The following is a 16391-nucleotide window of genomic DNA, read 5'->3' on the forward strand; positions in this document are numbered from 1 at the left end:
GGTGCCATTAATGGGCAGGGACATTTTCACTAGAGAGGAAACCATGCCTGACTGACTCTTGCACCGCCCACAACACCAGGGTTTTCTTCTCTTTCCCCCCCTCCCCTTTCCCCCTTCTCTTTTTCTTGTTCTTAATAGCAGGGTAAATAGGCGGCAAGTGAGGCCTAAATGTTTTCGGCCAAAAACAGAGTCCAAGCTCCTCTGAGAAAACATTTGGCCTCTGTGGTTTTGTAATATGTTCCAGAACACTGAGTTCACTGAAGAACATTGTGAAAAACTCCCGTCTATTGGAATGATGCTGAGGAATGCTACAGTATCAGAAGTTCCAATTGGTCCATTTCCTGGAGGCCCATAATGAGGCTTGTAAAAAAAAAAAAATTGTGCTATGTGGAAGTTCTCATGGGAAAAATGAATGGCAAGAAATCCTAGCTTTAAAAGAAACAGCTAATCTGCTAGTTTGATTGTTCTTCAAAACTTACACTGAACCAATGAGCCTAATTAAAAACACTTGGCCTACTTCTATAAAGTATCATAGCTTTTTCTATGCCCCGTTTGTATACACCACAAAACTCCAGATAGACTATTATTTTTCAAGTGTTCACTAACAAAGTGCTGACTTCGTTGGGATGGCTGAGCTAATTTCTTGAACTCAGTGTGAAACCTTAGCTAAACAAAATTGTGGTAATTTTCCTTAATTTGTAAAAGTGATTGGAGTGCAAACAAAATTTTCCTCTTGGGTCAATCCTATAATTTTCAATTAACTAAAACTAATCGTCAGGCAGGCACCAAACCTGCATTTTGTTTAAAGGGCTGGGAGGCATTTCCAAGGGTCAGGATGCATCAATTGTTTTTATTTTTTTTTCAAGAAAAAGAAAAAGTATTTTGCTTTAAGAAACATGGCTGATTTCCTTTGTAGTATAATAAAAAAGTAGCCAGAGAGAGAAGATGTGTGAGATAAAATGTCACAGTCAAAATAAAAATTATTTGCTTAATTGTATGGCTATAATTAAAATATGTTAATAGAGTCATCCACTGATTGCCTTGGAATTTCTTTGTGTGCACGCAGTCCCTATTTCTAGTTAATTGGGTCTTGTGTTCCTTTACTGAAGGAATAACCAAATATTTTAGCCATTTCAGGAAATGCTACCAACAATTATCCCTAGTAATCTAGAGCTCCGGGTTCATGCTATTAGCACTTGGAACATGCCTGGCAGAGCTGTGGTCTTCTCTGTCTAATGTTATACTCCTGGTTAAATTATTCAGTCTGTCACAAAGGATTCACCCAGCAACTCCAGTAATCAGCATCCCAACAGGAGGCCACTCCATATGTGTAGGCAATTCCCAGGAGTGCTGCAGTCCAAGAGACTTAAGGGCAGATTGGTAGGGATTGAAGTAGCACCCACCAATCTTAAAATTTGAGCCCACCAATCACAGTCAAAAATGTTCTAATGAGGATAGAAGCTGGTTTAAAACAAAAACAGCTGGTTTAGTAGCCAGACCTAAGTTTCACTTTCCCTTTTTACCTCTTAGAAGTATTCCTCTCCACTTTATTTCCTATGTTACCATGTTATGTAGTCAGACAGCTATTTCTACTGACCCATTTGTGCCCCGTGGACACTCAAATAAATTCTTAAATAACAGTCTCACTATCAAACATGCACATAGCAGCATTAGGAGACAAATAATTCCTCACAGTAACAGGAGGTTAGGGAGAAGACGGTACAAATAATCACAAGAATTCATAATCTTGTATTTAGTGGACAAATAAAGTTCTCTGGCCTTCTTACCTGTGTAGATGAATCTTCCTGGGGTTCCTTTGCAGAACTGTTTGGATTTGTAAGACAATGTAACTTCTACAACACCAGGAATGTGTCGTGGAGGGGTCTGCACTCGGATGGCATGAGGAGTAATCAGCTGAAGGGAAACATTGGAAGGGAAATTGTCATTGTACTGGGTAGGTGTTTAGCAACTTTCACTATCAACTCCCAGAAAACAAAGCTTTTAAACCATGTAATTAAATACAATCTTGATGTGATCCATATAAGAGACACTGACAACAATATTTGCGAAGGCTCACCTTTCAGCAAGATCATCACTTTCATACGTGGCACGCAATGTCACCTTCTTGGCTTGACAATTAAAGCCAACCCAATATGATGAATTAACTGGAATAAGCTATCCTTTTAAGATCCTTTGGTTGAAAGTGTCACCTAGTTCTGAGCTAAGCTCTACCATTTCTCCCCAGGAACTGATCTGTTGAATAGTTGAATGGAGTCCATCAAAAACACAAAAAAGGCAGATGTGCAGAACATTGGACCAGGACTCTGTCCAGCTTCAGAACACAAGCATAAACTATTACTTTAACATGGCTAATTACAGGTTAAATGGTGGTTCTGAAATAATCCTAAGCAACACAGGAAAATGCAAATAATAGAGCATCTCATCAGCCCTTTACCCAGTCAGAAGTCCTGGGAACTTAAAAGGATGGTTGATAGTAAAGGGCTAGAGGGTCATTATTCAATTGTGCAATGATATCTGCATTGCAAGAAAATTTTGTCCTGACCCCTGAAAGCTATCAGATTACACCATGAAGTAGGAGAGTTTTTATTATCCTTATCTTCATTTACATAACTGCAAACACTATTAATGGTCATAAAACTGATGTTATATTGTTCTTTAAAAAAAACAACAACAACCCAGCTACAATAATGGCATCTCATAGTTCTGGTTTTAATAAATTGTCTCTAAATACTCTATCGGTTTCTATATAGCCTGTCCTTCAATTGGGCTAGGATTCAGGAGGCAAGAGCTCAGCCACCAACTAACTACCTATATGGTCTTGCCAAGTCTCTTGGGTCTCAGTTTCCCCATCTGTAATGTGAGTGTATTAGACTAGGTGATCTCTTAAGATCCATTCCAATTCTATTCATTCATCATTCCTTTCAGCTTAGTTATGCTAGATATTTCATGTCCTAATTCAGCATAAAAAGGACAGACTGATGGATTCACACTGGTTGCCCCCAGAATGTATTTCTGTGGAAATAAATGAAATTTCACTGGCATTCCCAAGCGAGATCAACATCTGGTGTTTCCATACAGCTTTGCAGAATATACAGCCTTAGAAAGGACGTGCAAGTCAAACAAGCTATTGATATAATCCTAATACCCATTTCACATAGTGCTTTGTGCAGAGTAAGAACTTCATTGTTTTTTCATTTCCCATCCATTCATCAATAAGCATTTATTAAACATCAACTAGCTACTAAGTAGAACAGAGAGGTGGTACAGGGACTGCAGTTAGAAAGACTTGTCTCCATGAGTTCAAATCTGGCCTCAGACTAGTTGGTGATCCTGGGCAAGTTATTGTTTGCCTCAGCTTTCTCATCTGTAAAATGATCTGGAAAAGGACATGGCAAACTGCCCCACTATCTTTGCCAAGAAAGCCCCAAATTTGATCAGTCAGACGTGACAGAAACAACTGAATAACAAGGTACTACGTATATAAATTCCATGCTAACAAAGTGATCTGAAACAGAATGGAGCAGAAAAGAGGTTTACAACAACAGCAAAAGAAGCAAAAAGAAAAAAAAAGAAAAAATTCACATGTACGTTTATTTGTTACTTTCACAAGTAACTGTGAAAAATGTTGTTCTAATTCCCAAAGGGTAGATTAGAGGGTAGATTCCCTTCACACAGGAAAGTGTTTAACTTCAATGGTTGGAATTTTTCTTCCTAGTCATAGAGTCATATGTTACTGACCACAAGGTCTAAACCCTGCATGTTACAGGATTAGAAACTGAGGCCTGTGGAAGGGAAGTATAATTGCCCAGGGTATCAATTGGGTTGTTAACAGAGTCTGGACTAGAAACCTATACCTTCCAATGTATTCTTTTCTTCTACGAAATACACGAATCCTTTACTAATATGATGAAGCCACTTATACACACACACACACACACACACACACACACACACACACACACACACACACACACACACACAGAATGTCCTAGTCTAAATAGTTGAGTTTTCCAGATAGTTAAGAGTTTACCACTTGGAGTATCAAATATTTTTTGTCGCTATTCTGTTTAATCATTTTGTATGACAATTTTTTCCAAACTACCTATACGTTTGCCTGCCTTCTTAAACAGACTACAAATAACGTTATTTTTAATAATTTAGAATCATCTTTCATAAATTAAAAACAGCACCGACAGGGATCAAAGGACTTAGATTTAAAACCAACTTCAAATGCATACCATTTGTATGACTGGGACAGTCACTTAATCTCCCTGAGCCTCAGTTTCCTCGGTAGTAAAATCAAGAGATTTGACTAGATGACCTCTGAGGTCCCTTCCAGCTCTAGAGGGGTGGTGATACTGATGATGATGATGATGGTGGGAGTGGTGATGTTGTTACATTAGTACACTAGTGGAAGGGAGAGGGAATAAACATTTATATATAGTGCTATGTGCCAGGCACTGTGCTAAGCAATTTTACGAATGATATTTTATTTGATGTTCACAGCAACCATGCAAGGAAGGTGCTGTCATTATTCCCATTTTACAGATAAGGAAACTGATGCAAACAGAGGTTAAGCCCTAGAGGCTAGTAAGTCCCACAACTAGTAAGTATTTGAGGTTAGATTTGAACTCAGGCTTTCCTTACTCAAGGTCCTATCCATCGTCCTACTTAAATGTCAGCAGTGATGTTTTGAACACCCATGGAGATGGGGCAATTTTACCCCATTCTAAATGATTCCTGACTGCTGTGCTTTTTCTTAGTTCTTGTTTATACTTTTTATAGTTTTGGGTCTCCTGATCTGTTATGATAATGACAGCTGTCACTTCTCATTTTCATTACAGTATTTACCACTAGCATCCCCTCCCTATTAGATAGTTATTTCAGGTAAATGTTATTATATTTGAAGAGTATTTTTTTGAGGTACAAGGTATCAGAATCACCAAAAAAAGCATTTGATGGAGTCTTTATCACTCTCCCTTACATAAGAATAAACTTCAAACACATCAGTGTTAATGTATAACCAGATAAATCAGTAGAGGTGAAATTTTTGTGTATATAACTGAAGAATGATCCAAATCCTGACAACCTGACCAGCAGGGAAGGTTCAAAATAAACAGCTGAAATAATATCATTAAAAAAGATACATGGGAAAGAAAGTAGGAAGAGAGGAAAGGTATCCTAATTCCATTAGAAATATGGTGGAAAGACCTAGATTTTAATCCTGATTGCCACTTGTTAGCTATATGACCTTAAAGAAGTCACCTCTTCAGGTGTCAATTTTCTTCATCTATAAAATGAAAGACCTGGACTAGATAAATTCTAAAGTCCCTTCAAAACAATGTCCCTTAACATTCCATGTTCTAAGCAAGGTCCCTTCCAGCTCTACCATTTTATGTTCTTAAGTTAATCAATCATTTACTAAGTAAGCACTGATTAAACACCTACTACATATTAGGCACTGTGCTAACTGCTGGGGATAAAAAGACTATGGAGCAACCCCCAGCCTAGAGCAGTGTCTCTCAGCTCTAGTGTTCCTTAACTCGAGTATTCAATGGCAAGAAATACTATACAAAAAAAAGTGAATGGGAAGGAGAGAAGAGTTTGCAATATCTCAGAAAAGGAAAATTAAAACAAGATCAAGAGGGAGGGGAAAAAGGAATTCATGACTGTGTTTGAAATATATGATATTAAAATTAAAGGGAAAAAAGCAATCCAAATGCTTTCAAAAGCCACCTGAAAATTCCACCAGAACCTCAAAAAATACAAGAGCAGTAATTTTCTCTTTGGGCTCTGCATATAAGCATTTTACCCCTTTCAGACTCTCACTACAGAAGCCAAAACATTCCCTGCCCCTAGTCCCCAATGAAGCATAAGTGCCAGCCCGTGGGTATGTGAGAAATGACCTAATGGAGTTATGTGCATAGCAAGATAGATTACATAGACAGGAGAGTCCATGAGTGTGTATGTGAGCGAATGTGTGTGTATGTAAGTGTGAAAGTCTGTGTCAAAGCAAGAGAGGCTGTACGTGTGAAAGGAAATAGAAATGGTGGGATGTCCCTGACAGTCTGTGTTTGATGAAGAAAAAAAAATGAATGAGTACATATGTGTGGGTATAAACTGAAGTGGAATCGTGAGACTGATAAGTAATAATGAGTAAAGCATCATAGTTCCTGGCAGTTTTATAACATTTGTGAAATCCTTTCCATGCATTAACTTATTTGATCCTCAAAACCACACAGAGAGGTAAGTGCCTTAGATATTGTCTTCATTTTACAGATGTAGAAACTGAAGCTAAGAGAAATTAAATGATTTGCCCAGGGTCCCACATTCAGTAACAGGCTGAGGAGAATGTGAACATGGATCTTTCTGATCCCGAATCACCCTATATACCCTATCTCTCTAGGTTAGTTTCCCAAGTAGTTCCATTTACTTCATCAGATAACAAAAAACCATGAGACTCTTCATAAAAAAAGAAAGCTAAAATTATTTTTATTATATATAAAAGTCCATTGAGCTTGACTGAAAAATGATCTATAAATCTCAGATGCAATTGCTTTTTTTCTCTTCTCTGAACTCCTATAACATCTATTTTCTGTACCATACTATTCTGTATTAGACTAAAGAACATGCTCTAAGTTTCATGTATATGAAGTCTTATCTCTCCACTATGATCTTCCTTGGGGCAGCAACTGTGTCTTAGGTTTCTTTTAATCCCTGCCAGTATCTGGCATAAAGTGGGACAGAAGACAAGTGCTAAGAATAGCACCTATGATATAAGAATAATAAGGTGATAAGAATAGTTATTGGCAATTTTTGAAGATTCAAGTTGTAGAGAAAGGTGCCAATGTGCATTGGCAGAGGATTCCCTGTAGAAATGAAACCACAGGCCCAGTCCCTTCCCCTTTCCCTATTCTATTGATCTAAAATCAGGGTCAAAACCATCCTTTCATTTGGAAGTCATTTCCCAGAGCAGAAATGGAATAGAATGAAAAAAGTACCAATAAGGCAATCCCAACACTTGGTTTAATTTTTGCCTCTGCCCTGTGACCCTGAGCCAGTCATTTCACCTCACTAGGTCTTAGCAACTTCATCTGTAAAATCAAGAGAATAATCTCTGTGCTCAACTAGTTATAAGAAGAGATAGTGCTCTGTACCAACTGCACAAAACTGATGCAATTTAAAGCGCTATGTCACAAAGGTGGGAGAAAAAGCAGGGTAACTAGACAGCTCATGAGTGATTTTTTTTTATGACTACTAATTAATTCAGCAGATTTTAATATTCTGATATTCATCAATCCTACTGCAACATTCAAAAACAAGTTTATCCTAAATACAACAGAGCAAATGAAAAGTGAAGTTAAAAAAAAAGGAAATGTTTTCCTGCTTTAGAAAAACAAGGCCAGGGATGGGCATTAGGACATCAGTTCTCCACACTTGCCTGATGACCTCAGAGTTCCACATCACAGCCTGCCTATTAACTCATTTTGCCTCCTCGCTAGGCCTCAGTTTCCTCCTCTCTTAGCCATGATAACAGCCCTTATCTACTCCATAGGGGCACTTATAATAATGTTAAATACTTTGTGTTTTGGTAGAGCCCATCTCCAGGGACTTTAAAGCACTTTCCAGATTAATTTTTTAATTTATGTATTAATAATTCTCACAGCATTCTCCTCCTCCTCCTCAATTAGGATAATAATATCCATCTCTTTGAGGTAGGTAGGGGGCATTCCCATATGCTGAGTGACTGACACAAAGTAGACACTTAAATAAGGAAATTGTAACATAAAAGTATAATTAAGGCTTTGAAACAAACTAAATCAGTCTGTGATTTTTAAAGAGACATTACACCACAGTGGTAGTGACTAAAAACTAAACATTTTTATCCATGTATTATGGTTAGAACATCCATTTAAAATTACTTTTAGGGAGCTTTTCTAGGAACACTCACTGAAATTTCAGGAAGTGATTACCTTTGCAAACTAATGACAGAACTCGTATTGTCTCTGTCGTATTGTCTATCCCTCTGAATTTGATACAATATGAATGAGATGTAAGGACAAGGATAGGGACTGAATCTGTGACTTCATTAGTATGGTGAAATCCCAGGTGAGGAAACTCCCTCTGCCAATGCAGGTCAGCAGCTTCTCTGCAACTCAGTCTTAGAGAATCACCCAGAAGACTAAGAGATTGCCTGACTTGTCCAGGGTCCTACAGCCAGCAAGTGTCAGTATCAGGACCTTTACTCAGGTCTATCTGGCTTCATATCAACTTCACCATACCGCCTTTTGTTAATGAGAGAATGTGAGATTTTTTTTTAGTTCAGTTGATTGTTATCAGAGTTTTCTTGATCCGATAACAAATAAATTCTCTGATTTCTCTATTCACAAAGATTGACTGCTTTGCTCATAACATATAACTTCTCAAGGAAAATGGGAGAAAGCCAATTAAATCATTTAATGTTTCATTAACATCCTGATTTTGCTTTTGTCCTCTCAGGAAAGTAGCTTTAAAGCAAGCTTTAGGAAATCCTGTTGGATATGCAAGTTTTCTATGTCGAATTTCAGGAACAAATGTGCAAAGAGAACCTATACTTTTTCAAGCTAAAGTCTAGCTACTGAGTAGGATGAAAGAGTTGAAACCTGCTTTTGAATATTCAATAATATATTTCTATTTTGTTGGGAGGGCAGAAGGTGAGCTGAAACACCACAAATTGATACTAAACTACCTTTTTAGTAACTGGAAAAAAATTATCACTAAGCATTATTCAATCCAAAGTATTTCTCTCTTGTCCAATGGATATCTAAAGCTCAGTCAGATAATGCAGCATTCAATAAAATAGACTGATCACATTCCATTGAACAGAAACTTGTCAACACTCCTAACAAAATCCATCTAAGCATAGGAAGCTAGACCTCAAGCAGTGGAAAGATCATTGGGCAACAATAGTAGAATCATAATGTCATAGACACTGAGGGAGACAAAAACCTTAGAGGCCATCTGGTCTAACCCCTTCATTTCACAGACAAGGAAACTGATACCCAGAGAAATAATGTAACTTGTCCAATGTTATTCAGATAATAGGCAGCAAAACCAGGATCTGAACCCAAGCCTTCTTGACTCCAAATTCCAGTTCTCTATCCAGTGTACCATGAAGACACCTTAGCTCTACTTCTCATCTACTCCTGCCATTTCAGCTTTGTTATCTTGGGAAATTAATTTATCCTCTTAGGGTCTCAGTTTCTTCCTCTGTAATATGAGAAGATTGGCCCAGATGAACTGTAAGATATCTTCCAGTCCTCAGTCTTACAGACCTTTGAACTTTGACACAAATCATAACTATGAATGCTATTGTAGCCAAAACAGCTTTGGGAAGCAAGAAGAAGCAAAAAAAGCTTTTTTTTTTTTTTTTTTAGTTATATTCAGTCTATGTGATCTATGCCAGTTGCACTACATAAAATTTTGGATCCCATCCTGACAATTTGGGAACTGGAAAGCCACTGATGAGTTCCTAAGGAAGAAGACATTCCAAAAGGGTAGAATTAGATCCAAGCAGTGCCAGATCCCAGTGGTTTCAAACTATACAAGCTCTAAACTAAATGAGCTCTTTCTCATGGTTTGTTTTCATAAATTCAGCTTAGAAGAAATATCATTTCCCACTCTGGCCATTTTTCACTTGCATGTTATTCCTTGTTTGTTTCTTTAAAAATGCAAATTTGATGCATTTTGGAAAGGGACTAAAACCCAGCAGGGTTAGATGTTTCCTCTTGCTTACATGTATATTTGCTTAAGTAGGAAAGAGGTCAAGTTTTGGGAAAAGTTTAACTGTAACGATCAACCAAGAAAAATACAGAGCACAGAAGACTTGAAGAAGACATGAATATGATGAAGTAGGTAGAGGCACTGGAAAATGTCCCAGATCTACCATGAATTCACTGTGTGATCTTCACTCTCTGGACTACAGTTTTCTCCCCCCTAAAATGAGAGATCTGCACTAGGTGATGTTGAAGGACTCTTCTAGATGTAACATTCTATAGTTTTATGATTTAGTTTGAGATAAAATGAAATTAATCTGTCATCTGAAAAAAATATCTCTGGTCTTCTCAAGCTTGAAACATAAATCAAATTGGTTGTATATTGAACCTCAGACATATATGCAGTTTTTAATATAACATTTTGTATATATTAGCCACTAACATTTTGTGTGCATGTATACATTCACCTATCTCTCAAGAATTGTTGAGAATAAAATGAGATTATATTTGTGAAATACTTTGCAAGCCTTAAAGTACAATACAAATAGTAGGTATAGAGGTTGTGGTAATAGTGGTAGTAGCAGTAATGGTAGTGGTAGTGGCAGTGTAGTAGTAGTAGTAGTAGTAGTAGTAGTAGTAGTAGTGGTAGTGGTAGTGGTGGTGGTGGTGGTAGTGTAGTAGTAGTAGTGATAGTGGTAGTGGTAATGGTAATAGTCATAGCAATAGCAGCAGCAGCAAGCAGCAGATGTTTCAAAAATGTTGATTGAATTAAATTAAATTAATCAAAGAATAAGTGGATCTAAATATATTAATTTTCCAGAGGACTTATAAATCACTCACTTTTCCCCCCATGTTAATTTATTTCGATGGACTTTCTAAATAATGCAAATATATTTGTATACTTCCATAATTTCTTAAACTGTAACACTAAAAGCAATTAACTCCCTTGATAAACTGGAATCATTTTTATAAACATCTACTCAGAGTTTATCATAATGTAATATTGTGTATGCTGTTAAGTATTAGAAGGTCTTCTCTCAATAGCAGGCTACCTCTTAACCAATGGTCAGTGATGCTTGCCTCTACTAGTCTTATTCTCCCATTTTCCTAACCCACAAAACTGACTTCTAGTTTGCTGTGTTAAATTTACTGTATGCCAGGAAATCAAATAACCAAGCTCATTAAAATTTTAATGTTAAATAAATGTTAATAAAGTACCAAATGAGGGTCTTAAAAATTAAAGTGTGTGGTTTTAGTAGAGTATTTGTGACAGTTATTTTGGATACTAATTTTTATGCATCCTACCCTCTTTGCTCCCCTTCCATATACACACAAATGCTGGACTATGTTTCTGAAAGTTGAGAATGTTACATAGAATATTGTCTTCTGGATAAATATAGTGTTATTGTCTTATATTTTCCCCAATGTATAACAACAACGATGAAGACAATGATGACAACGATGATGATGATGACAACAAGATGTCTTAGTCATCAATGCTTAAAAAAAAAAAGCCTAGATAACTCTTTTTCTTTCCCTTTGACCCTACATCCAACCAGATATCAAGATCAATCAATTTTACACGATATTTTTTGATTCCTGCCTTGTCTCCTCTGACATTGCCACACCTACTTTCGCCTCTCGTTACAGCCTTCAGCCCCTCAGAGAGCAGAGCTCCAGCCCATCCTCCATATCAATGCCAAAATAATCTTACTAATACATAGCTCTAACCATGCCCTTCTATTCAAAAACTTCATTGGCTCACCATTGCTTACAGGATAAAATACAAGTGCAAACACAAACTCCTAATTCTTAAGGCCTTTCACAGTCTTCCCCCCACATATCTTTCCAGCTTTGTTACATCCAACCCCATGCACACAAACAATGCTGCTATACTGGACTAGAAGCTGTTCCCTAATCTCCTCTTAACTCTATGCCCATCATTTGCATAAAGTATTCCCAGTCACTTGGAATATACTTCCCCTTTCTTCTCCTTTAGTACTTCTCTTTCTTCAAGTCCTACTTCTGTATCATGTCCTCCACAAAGCTGTTAGGAATATGCTCTCAAATTTTCTTAAAGCACTTGAAAATTGCTCTGTTTTCTTTATCGCATACTCCCATCTATCAGGCTTATTTGTTTATATGTCTCACCTTTCTCCTTCCTGTTAGATTATAAATTCCTTCAGGGGAGAGGCTAGATCATTCATTTTTCCAATTTATCTTCAGCAGCTAGCTCAGTGCATTCTACAGAGAATTAGTCGATGTCTACTGAGTACATGAAAATACCGAAGTCTCTGTACTTCTTGTATGTATAATCCACACAGCCTTGCCATAATCCACAATGCCTCATTGTAGAGATAACATGTCAGGGTGGATAGAGCTCTGGCATCAAGGAGATAGGGGTTCAAATCCTCCTGTAGATACTTCTTAAATGATGCTGGTCCTCAGTTTCCTCTTTATAAAATGGAAGGGATTAGATTCAATGGTCTCTAAGATCCCTTACAGCTCCAAATCTATAATCATATATTTTCTTTCTACATATATCTTTGTTTCAGTTGACACAGATTTTGAAGAAAAATTATTTGTTGTCACCATTGTAAAGGAGTTTCAATTCAACTGATATTTAACGTGTTTACTACTAGAAATTGGGGAAGACAATAATTAATAATAATAATAATAATAAAATAATAATAAAGACCTTGCCTTGGAGAGATTGGTGGGGGGGGTATATTGGTACTATATTATACTATATAATACTCCATAGATTGTAGAGGTTAGAAAGTTCTTTTTATTAGTTGATCCTCAACAGGATTTTATGAGGTAGATGGTACAATAGCTATTATCTTCATTTAATAGGGGAAGAGAACCAGTATTAAGTTCCTACTATGTGCCAGGCTCCATCCTAAACATTTTCCAAATAATATCTCATTTAATCCTTACAACAAGCCTAGAAAGTACATGTTAATATAATCTCATTTACAGTTGAGGAAACTGAGGCAGACGGAAGTTAAATGACTTGCCCAGGATCACACAACTAGTAAGTATCTGAGGCCAGATTTGAATTCAGGTCTTCCTGACTCCAGGCCTAGAGCTCTATCCACTGAGCCACTTTGGTACAGCTCAAGGAGATAAAATGATTTGCCCAAGGTCAAAATCATTTGTCCAAGATTACAAAATTACAAAGTAGTAGAGCCATGATCCTAACCCAGATCGCTGCCCACAAATTGAGTACTCTTCTCACAGTAGCACAGCTCACATATAATGCATGAATAAGTTCTATACTCCTCCCAGAAAGAGCCATTCTATTAGTATATAATGGGCATTATTTCAGAGTCATTAGTGTAGAGAATAGTCTTCTCAACTACCTTCTATATGAATAAATGTAGACTTAAGCATTTTACTAATGAAGTGACCATGTCTTTGTCCCAGATGAAGGGTATATAAAAAGGCCATTAGACTATATTTCAATCTACTTTTAAAAATTTATGTCCATGCATTTTGAAATGATCCCCCATAAAATAACTTGGGGTTAAAGTTTAATTGAAATTGTTGGCCGACATTTCTGAATTTCCATTCACTACTAATATGATAAATTCAGGCTATCTGGTTGCTTTTTCCCCTTCCTTATGAATGAAGATTCTAATTATAATATAGGTCCTTACACATAGTAGGGCACTCAAAATATTCACTCAAAAAATGTAGACGTGCAGCTAAAAAAAATTTGCTTAGATAATATGAGTGAGTGAGTGAGTGAGTGTGTGTGTGTGTGTGTGTGTGTGTGTGTGTGTGTGTGTAAGCAAGAATGTTTTTAAATCCATTTATTCAGCTTTATAAAAAAATACATATATATTTTAACCATTCAGTTAAGCAACAATAAATGAAAAATGAATGTTAATCATATTTATATTTTATCACTGTGTAAATTTGAGTATCATTTTCCTCATATTTCTTGAACTGTAGTTTGATTTGTTTCACACATATCTCATATTTCACTGGAATATATGTCTATATACTTAATATGTATGCATACATATACATATACATATATGTGTATAGAGATAGAGACAGGGATAAAGATAGAGATAGAGAGATGTGACATACAGGGTGTCTCAAAAGTCTTCCCAATACTTAGTACCTGGCACATAGTAGGTATTTCATAAACATTTACTGATTAATTGTGTGGTTTTGAGTTTTAATTGCTTAAAACTGCCCTAAGACATTTGGGTCACCCTAGATATACATCTATATACATGTGCATATATTTCTACACACTATATAGCATATATGTGTATGTATATATGTTTACATATATATTTATGTACATATATTTACAGGCATACTATGCATGCTCATCAAATTTGCAGAGATGAGGGATAGCTAATACAATGAATTAAAAAATAGATTTAAAAATCCAAAAAAGACTTTGACAGATATTTTTACCTGAATCTATTTAGATGAAATTCAGTAAGACTCTATGTTGTCTTACATGTGAGTGCCAAAACAATAACAACAACCCTTCAACACTTCAGGAGTACAGGGTGGGGAAGATATAGCTAAACAGTTACTAATCTGAAAAAGATCTAGGGGTCTTAATGACTTACAGACTCTAAATCAGTCAGCATTTGGATGTGACACCAGACGTTTCTGGAGTTTTTGAGTTCAGTTCTGGATGCCATGAGTTAAGAAGGATATTGATAAGCTAGAGAGTATCTAGATGAGGACAAGCAGGTTGGTGAAGGAGCCTTGAGTCTTTGACATATTAGGGAAGTGACTGGGCATCTTTATAAAGCCTGGAGAAGGGAAGACACAGGGAGAACCTAGTGGCTACCTCCAAGTGTTTGAAGGGCTCTTACTAGGGAAGAGGGACAAAACATGTTGTTTTGTACCCAGAGAACAGAATCAGGAGGTAGAATTTGCCAGGAAGCAGATTTAGGCTTAGTGTCAGGAGACACTTCCAAGCAACAAAGGTTGGGGGGAGCCAAGATGGCAGAGTACAGGCCGCAACCCAGCTCAACTGTCTGAACATTTTCCTCCAAACAATTTAAAAAGTGAAACAACTCCTCAAATCAAATTTTGGAGTGGCAGAACCAACAAAAGGTCAGAGGACACATCTTTTCCAGCCTAATACAACTTAGGAGGTTGGCAGGAGAAATTTGTGACACGAGGTGGGTGCCAGCTCAGAGCACACTTGGCGGCAGTACCAGCTGCAGCCCAGAGACAGTAAAGAGGTCAGACAACTGGTCAGAGATTACAGAGGACCCTTTGCTGGCACCAGGTGCACTTGGTGATGATTGGCAACTCCATTGCCCATATGCAGTTCTGGATCACATTTCCAGGGTAGAGACGAACTCTTGTGGTTAATCGCAAGGGAGCAGGGGCCCTGGTCATAGCTGTAAGGAAGAGAGAAGCACTAGACTTGTGGTGGCTACAGAGTAGGGGAGTTAGTCACAGTTTCAGGGCCAAGCATGAGCACTTTCAGCTACCCCCAAGGTAACAAAATTCAACTTTAAAATAAAGTGCAAAGTCAAGAAATAGGTTGCAAAAATGAGCAAACAACAACAAAAAATAACTTGACCATAAAGAAACCTGGCCATAAAAACTTATGATGGCAGAGAAGACCAAGACATGAACATGTCAAAACAGCTATAAGCAAAGTCTCAAAGAAAAATACTAATTGGAGCCAAGCTCAACAAGAATTCCTGGGAGAGTTAAAGAAAGAGAAATAGAGGAAAATTTGGAGAAAGAAATGAGTGATACAAAAAAAAAATTAGGAAAAGAAAATTAACAACCTGGTAAAAGAGATGCAAAACAATACGGAACAAGACCTTAAAAAACTAGAACTGACCTGATGGTAAATGAGACACAACAATTCACTGATCAAAGAGCTCCTTAAAAAACAGGATTGTTTAAAAGGAAAGAGAGGTACAAAAGCTCACTGAAGAAAAAAAAGTCCTCAAAAATTAGAATTGGACAAGTGGAGTCCTTGAGACATCAAGAAAAAACCACAAAATCAAAAGAATGAAAAAAAAGAGGAAAATGTGAAATTCCATTGGAAAAATAGTGGACCTGGAAAAGATATCAAGGAGAGATTATTTTAAAATCATTGGACTACCTGAAAGAAATAATCAAAAGAAAAAGATCTTAGATATCATATTTCAAGGAATTATAAAGAAAAATTTTCCTGATATCTTAGATCTAGATCCCAAAATCAAAAGTGAAGAGGAAGCAGAGGGGGGTAGCAGAGAGCTGTCCATTCCTTGGAGAGGCTGAATAGTTGAGGATATAATAGTAGAAATTCCATGTATGGGTGGGCCTGGATGGCCAATGAGGTTCCTTCCAGTTCTCACTTTCTCCTACATGTTTAATAATCAGCTTGAGATCACTCAATCATGGCAGAAATAGTGTTGAAAACTATGAAATACTTCAACTAAATAAAAAGCATTCATTCATACACTGAGCATAAGGTCTTGTACAAAGAACTGAATGGAGAATCAGAAACATGATCCAGCCCTGGCTCTGCAATTAATTTACTATGTGAAAATGGGCAAGTCACTTAACCGCTCCTGAATTCCATCTCCACACTAATAAATGAGGTTAGATGAAGGTCCCTTTACT

General features: G+C 37.0%; 1 protein-coding gene across 9 annotated transcripts in view; it reads right to left on the minus strand.

The window, feature by feature from the left end:
* EBF1 (EBF transcription factor 1) overlaps nt 1-16391 on the minus strand; it is a 449651-nt gene that overhangs the window by 89274 nt on the left and 343986 nt on the right. For all 9 annotated transcript variants that reach the window (XM_072630865.1, XM_072630864.1, XM_072630862.1 and 6 more), the window contains one exon: nt 1788-1914. In XM_072630865.1, the coding sequence (XP_072486966.1) occupies nt 1788-1914 (127 nt within the window). The remainder of the gene's footprint in view (nt 1-1787; nt 1915-16391) is intronic.

Source organism: Notamacropus eugenii, chromosome 1 (genome assembly GCF_028372415.1).
Source record: "Notamacropus eugenii isolate mMacEug1 chromosome 1, mMacEug1.pri_v2, whole genome shotgun sequence".
Classification (NCBI taxonomy): domain Eukaryota; kingdom Metazoa; phylum Chordata; class Mammalia; order Diprotodontia; family Macropodidae; genus Notamacropus; species Notamacropus eugenii.